This window comes from Dasypus novemcinctus, chromosome 17 (genome assembly GCF_030445035.2).
Source record: "Dasypus novemcinctus isolate mDasNov1 chromosome 17, mDasNov1.1.hap2, whole genome shotgun sequence".
Classification (NCBI taxonomy): Eukaryota; Metazoa; Chordata; class Mammalia; order Cingulata; family Dasypodidae; genus Dasypus; species Dasypus novemcinctus.
This window is the reverse complement of record NC_080689.1, coordinates 81,785,955-81,793,480: the sequence shown is the minus strand read 5'-3', so window position 1 is coordinate 81,793,480 and position 7,526 is coordinate 81,785,955. Positions and strand designations below refer to the sequence as shown.

The 7,526-nt window shown below is 38.3% G+C and overlaps 1 gene segment (V, D, J or C); it reads right to left on the bottom strand.

The window, feature by feature from the left end:
* Positions 1–687: 687 nt before the first annotated feature.
* On the bottom strand, positions 688–1,284 carry LOC101429148 (immunoglobulin kappa variable 3-20-like). The segment is given in 2 exon segments: positions 688–1,014; positions 1,198–1,284. Coding segments are annotated over 2 exon segments (366 nt in total).
* Between the last annotated feature and the right edge of the window lie 6,242 nt (positions 1,285–7,526).

Below are 7,526 nucleotides of genomic sequence, written 5' to 3'. Positions count from 1 at the left end.
GGTTCGACCATTTTAAAAGAGAACTATAGAAATAGGGTAAAATCACAGGAATATGAAGCTCACTGGAAAATTTTACATCCAGACTGAAATCAACATATGTCATTGGCTGAGCATCATCCCTTATAACTAAGCAGTCTTCAATGAATATAGTATATTAAGGCACCCACAGTTACTATCTGATGGCAATAAGAAATGAAAATAGTTATCTAAATAAAAAAAGAAGGTAGAGCAGCAAATCAAATCATCTTTTGTGACAATGAAAAAAAGGTTGGATGGCAAAGGGTCCAGTGAAAGAAATGTGTAAGGGAGGAAAATGACCTTCCATAGGTGAAGTTTTGCATATGAAGGATCAAGGATTTAATCTTGGGAAGGACCAGAGTTGGAGGATGATGGGGGAGAAAGAAGAAGATGGAAGGGATAAGGAAAGAAGATGATGAATTTTTAAACTTTAAGGAGGTACAATGGAGAGAGAATCAATCCATCAGGGGGTAAAGATTAAAAGGCCCCAGCCTAGAGGGTCAATTCACCCGGTCACTTGATCTCACCAAGTAAAAAAAAGATTTCTATGGTACAGTCCCCTAAAGGATGTGGTTTCTCAGACAGATGGAGGAAGCAAACACATTCAAGTCTATTTGAAGAGGAAGCAGCTGATGATGCATGACTCACTGCCCTACAGCCCTGGGGAGGAGGTTTCTGTTCAAGGCTGAAGCACTGTGGGAGGATAGTCATCATACTGCTGACAGTAATAATCTCCCAGATCCTCAGGCTGGAATCTGCTGATGGTGAGAGTGAAATCTGTCCCAGATCCACTGCCACTGAATCGATCAGGGACCCCAGATGGCCGGGTTGATGTACCATAGAAGAGCAGTTTAGGAGCCTGTCCTGGTTTCTGGTGGTACCAGGCTACGTAGCTGCTAACACTCTGACTGGCCTTGCACTTGAGGGTGACAGTCTCTCCTGCAGATGCAGCCACAGAGCCTGGAGACTGGGTCATCACGATGTCCCCACTGGCACCTGAAATCAGAAAACAGCATAGAGCAAACATTGAATCACAAATGTATAAAATATGTATCTAAATGTAGGTTTTCTTATTTATCATATATATTCAGATCTGCTTTGGATGAAGTGGTTTGCTCACTCTGCATGTTAAAACCATTCTCCATATTCATAAAGATAATACTCTTCTAAACCTCTCACCTGAGGCCCAGAGCACCAGGAATAACAGCAGTTGGGAATGTGACATCATCTTGCTCACCGGCTGATGCGCTCAGGCCCGATCTCGAGGGAAACTGCATTAATAGAGCTCTGAGCAGACAACCAAGTCCCTGAGAAGCATATGCAAATCAACAGAGAGTATAAAGTCAAATGTACCTGTGCAGTGAGTTGTAAAGACAATAATGGAAGGAGATAAAAAAATCATGACCACAGGAAATGTAACTACATGCCTGCAAAAGGCGATAAATCAACTTAACACCACAACTTTCAACAATGTTCAGCACAATTTGGAAAATGAAATATTTTATCCACAATTGTACTCTTTCAAATCAACTGCACCCATCTTGAAAACAAAAGGAATTTGTAAGAAAATACATGAATCTGTAAGTGTAATATCAGAACTTAATTAAATGTTATAAATATGGTGCCAAAGCCTAGGTGGAATATACTCACATCATTGGATAGATTAACATGTAGTGCACGTATGGTGTATCTATCTCAGTCTATTCTAAATTTTAACATCCCTAAGGAACCTCACTTAATACTTCCAAAACAAGCCCTCTGTATTGCCCTTAATATATTACTCCCAGAAAGGAGTCATCAAATATTTACAAGACACCTTAGGACTATCATTTAAGTCAACCACTTTCTAAAATCACTAATGAAGTGATTAGCAGACCTGAAGTGCAACACCTCCACCTAAAGGTCATACGTAAAATGGCTTCAGCTCCCAAGCTCTGATAGAGCATTTCTTCATTTATTCCTACCCAACAATAATGATACTTTTAGAACTATGCAGATAACAATATCATGAACACTTCTAGGCATAGGACATTAAATTATGAACAAGGAGAACGATTCGTTTTACTGGGAGGTTACACAATAAACAAGTAACATTTCTGCAGCCATTTCTAACCTGCTTCTTTGAGATTTCCTCCTCTGAGCTAAGCTGTTACTCAGGAAAGGTAGGGCCATGTGAACCTGGTCCATTTCAGGATCAACCCTCTGCACGAACAGTCAGAGGTAAGAGAAAATTTAGGACACTTTAACAATTATATGGATAAAAAATTCTTCCACTGTCATGACTATAATTTTTCCTGCGGTTCCTTTTTCCAAAGCTTCTAAGAGATTTTCCTTGATGGGGAATGTCCTAAGGCATGTATTGTTCTAATTCTAATTAGCAAATTCATTTCCTGTACTTTGTCCCCTTATGAGCACTTTACCTTAGGAGAGGGTCCCCTCCAGCATTCAGGAATGGTGCTGCAGACGCCCACATCATCAGGGAAGGCATTCCTTCTCATTTACAATCCACCCTGTTCTTGGTCCACCACGTATTCATGTTTACAAATGTGTTTTTTCCTCCTCTTCCAAGAAGTTGCATTTAATATACATTCTTAAATTCGCTTATCTTGCTCAAATTTCTACTACTTAATTGATAGGTTTCCTGCATCAGTGCAATATAATTTCCTTCCCATTCTTACACACATTCAAAAATTTAAAGTCATCATGGATGACAGGATGATAAAACAGGATGTGGGGTTGTGCGGTGGCGATCCTGGGCCCCATGGTCCCCGCATGCGTGATCCCCAGGTCCGTGTCCCCTGAGCCCATGGCCCGTGTTCCACGGATCTACGTGGCCTGGATCTACAAACTCCCGGACTTCCCTTTCCCAAGTCCAGCACTCCCGGTGGTCCGGGATTGCCTTAGCCCTCTGGTTTTGAACTGACTCCATGGGTGGGTGGGAGGGCCTGGCTAGTGTGGGTTCGATTTTCTGGTGTTCCCCCCCCCCCCCGCCTTTTTTTTCTTGTCTTTTTTTCTTTTCTTGCACTTGGAGCATACCTGTTGACTTGGGGAGAGTCTGGGAAGAGAGGCGTGGCAAATCTGCTGAGAAAGCCAGATTCACCTAAACACCCTGGGATTGGAAACTTGGCCTGGGAGAAAGTGGAGTCAGAAAAATCAACACGCCCTCTCATAGCATACCTAAAGGAGAGGGACTGTAGGAACTGCTTCCAAGCCTCCAGTAGCATACTTGGGGTTCCTGGTGAGGTGTGGGTGCTCTCTCTCTGGAAATTAAGAGTCATCGTTTTCTGTGCAGAGCTGATTCAACAAGGACCCACTTGAATCTCCTACCGGACCTCTCAGGCAGCTTTCCTGCTGCTTGGGAGAGAGGGAAGTGAGAAAGGGAAAAAAGGGGGAACGTCAGATTCCTAAGTGTTTTATTTAACTACAAACAAGATTCCTTGCCTGAAACTTTCCCTAGTATTTGGTTGGCTTTTCCTTGTTTTTCCTTCCTCTTTATCCCCCCAAGGCCCTTTTTTCTTTTTTCTTTCTTTCTCTTTTTCTTTTTCCTGCTTACTTTCCCACTCACTTTTGTCCCTTTTTTTCTCTTTCTTTCTTCTTACATTAGGTGCTGCAGGAAGAGCTTCACATTTCCTGTATTTCCTCATCCTCCATTCACTCTTTTCTGTATGTACCGATTTTGGCCATCAACAATATTCCCTTTCCTCTATCTCTTTCTATCCTCCATCATTGATTGTTTCTATTACCTTACACCTCTCTTGGTTAGCCCCTCTTTTTTTTTGACCTTTTATTACTAACACCTTTGTTCTGCTTTCTGCCTTATATTCACTCTTTATATTGTTGTCCTCTCTTTTCTCTTCCCTTGCTCCTGAACACACAGGCCTTTTAATTCACACTGTATTCCTCCCCATATTCAGATTTTTATCTACTCTACTTTTCTTACTGTTATAACTCTACATACCTTACATGAGTCTAATATCCATTCTCCTATATCTCACATGGTTCCTCTGTTAGTATTTGCTATCAATGCTATTATTATTCATTTTCTTTTCTTATTCCTTTTGCTTTCTCTGGCCCTAATATTTTCCTTCAAGTGAACTTAGCCAACAACAAGGAAATAGAATAAGAAGACTTAACATGCATGCAAAAACAACAACTAATTAAACTCCAAATGAGAAAAAGAAGCTAAGAACTGACTAAACCTGTCAAGATAAAATGATGACCAGACAGCAACAAAAATCTACAAACCAAACCAATAATGAGGAAAATATGCCCCAGTCCAATGAACAAACTAAAAATCAGAAAGAAGAGCAGAACATCAAACAAGTAATTAAAGATCTCAAAACATATATTAGGGACCAATTTGATGAGGTGAAGGAAGAGATTAAGAATATGAAGAAAACAATTGGAGAGAATACAGAAGAAATTGCAATCATACATGAAAATAGAACGGATAGGATGGTGATGAACAGCACAATTCAAGAAATCAAAAATACACTCTCAGCAAATAACAGCAGACTTAAAGAGGCAGAGGAGAGATTAAATGATGTGGAAGACAGTACATCTGACATCAAATAGATAGTAGAACTGATCAATAAAAATATAGAAAAAAATCCAGCAGGGGCTTACAGACCTGAATGACAATGCAAAACATGCAAACATATGTATTATAGGCATCCCAGAAGAAGAAGAGAAGGGAAAGGGGACAGAAGGGATGTTGGAGGAAATAATGGCTGAAAACTTCCCAAACCTATTGAGGGAGATGGATGTACATGTCCAGGAAGCACAATGCACCCAAAACACCATTAATCCCAACAGGCCTACCCAAGACATATACTTGTCAAGTTATCCAATGCTCAAGACAAAGAGAAAACACTAAAGGAGCAAGACAAAAGAGAACCATTACATACAACGGAGGTTCCATAAGATTAAGTGCTGATTTCTCATCTGAAATCATGGAGGCAAGAAGACAGTGGTATGACATAGTCAAGGTACTAAAAGAAAAATATTTCCAAATGAAAATACTCTATTCAGCAAGTTAGCATTCAAAAATGATGGAGAGTTAAAAGTATTTACAGATAAACAGAAACTAAGAGAGTATGCCAACAAGAATCCTGCCCTACAAGAAATACTAAAGGGAGTTCTGCAGGAAGAAAGAAAAAACAAGAGAGACAGAGTTTGAGGAGAGTGCAAGAGCAACTAACAAGACAAAAATGAAAAAGAAAATCAAACAGAATATGGCAAACACAAATCCAAAGAAAATATGGCTAATATAAGAATTTCCTTAAAAGTAATAACACTGAATGTCAAAGGATTAAACTCACCTATCAAGAGACTCAAACTGGAGGATTGGATAAGGAAATATAACCCATCTATATGTTGTCTGCAAGAAACTCATCTTAGACCCAGGCATTCAAGAAGGTTTAAAGCGCATGGCTGGAAAACAATCTTACAAGCAAACAATAACAAAAAAAGGACAGGAGTAGCTATATTAATATCAGACAAAATAGACTTTAAATGCAAAAATTGTGAGAGACAAAGATGAACACTACAAATTTGTTAAAGGGATAATCTTTCAAGAAGAAAGAACAATCATAAACATTTATGCTCCTAACAAAGGTGCCTCCAAATATGTGAGGTAAACACTGGAAAAACGAAGTGAAGAAATAGATGCCTCTACAATTATTGTGGGGGACTTTAATAGACCACTTTGGACAGTACATCACAAAAGAGAATCAATGAAGAAACAAAGGCTTTGAAAATATATTAGAGGAGCTATACCTAATAGACATATACAGAACATTACACCCAAATACAGCAGGATATACATTCTTCACAAGTGCACATGGATCATTCTCCAAGATAGACCACATGCTAAGCCACAGAAAAAGTCTCAATGAAAATTCAGAAAGATAGAAATCCTACAAAATAATTTCTCTGATCACAGTGGAATGAAACTGGAAATCTGTAAGGGCCAGAGACCCAGATTTGGCACCAAGATTTGGAAGTTAAACAACACACTCTTAGAAAAACAGTGGGTCAAGGAGGAAATCTCAAAAGAAATTAATAACTACCTTGAAACTAATGAAAATGATAACACAACATATCCAAACTTAAGGGATGCAGCAAAAGCAGTACTGAGAGGAAAATTTATAGCTATAAATTCATACATCAAAAAGAAGAACTAAAGTTGAAGAACTAAATGCACACTTGGAAGAATTAGTTAAAAAAAAAAAAAAAAAGCAAAAAAAAAAAACTAACCCCAAAGGAAGAAGAAAGAAAGAAATAACAAAGATCAGAGCACAACCAGGAGAAGAATGTTGCTATGGGGGGAGTAGTGAGGTGACAGGGGTGGGGGGTATAAGGCTACCTCATATTTTTTTAATGTAATATTAAAAAATGAATAAAGAAAAAAAGGGAAAAAAAGAGCACAACTAAATGAAATAGAAAAGAAGAAACCACTTGAAAAGATAAACAAAACCAAGAGCTGGTTCTTTGAGAAGATCAATATAATTGACAAATGCTTAGCTAGATTAACAAAGGAAAAAAGAGAGAACATGCAAATACACAAAATAAGAAATGAGAAAGGAGATATCACCACTGACCCCACAGAAATAAAGACTATCATAAGAGGAAACTTTGAAAAACTATGTTCCAACAAAAACTACAATTTAGAGGAAATGGACAAATTCCTAGAAACACATTAGCAGCCTACATTGACAAAAGAAGAAGCTGACGATCTCAACAAACCAATCACAAGTATAGAGATAAATCGGTCATTAAAAACCTCCCAACTAAAAAAAGCCCTGGGCCAGAAGGCTTCACAGGTGAATTCTACGAAACATTCCAGAAAGAACTAACACCAATCTTGCTTAAACTCTTTCAAAAAAATTGAAACAAAAGGAACATTGCCTAACTCATTCCATGATGCCAACATTACTCTAGTACCAAAGCCAAACAAAGACACCACAAGACAGGAAAATTACAGACCAATTTCTCTAAAGAACCTTGACACGAAAATCCTCAACAAAATTCTTGCTAATAGTATTCAACAACACATTAAACAAATTATTTTGGGTTCATTTCTGGTATGAAAGGATGTTCAACATAAAATCAGTTAATGTAATACACCACATAAACAGATTGAAGGGAAAAAATCACATGATCATATCTATAGATGCAGAAAAGCATTTGACAAAATACACACCCTTTCTTGATAAAAAGATTGGAATAGAAGGAAACTTTCTGAATATGATGAAGAGTATATATGAAAAACCCACAGCTAACATCAATGGTGAAATCCTAAAATCTTTCCCCCTAAGATCAGGAACAAGACAAGGATGCCCACTATCTCCCATGCTATTTAACATACTTGCTCCAGCACTGAGGCAAGAACCAGACATAAAAGACATCCAAATGGGAAAGGAAGAAGTCAAAATTTGACTATTTGCAGATGACATGATCCTATACATAGAAAACCCTGAGAAGTCTACAACAGAGCTTCTAGAATT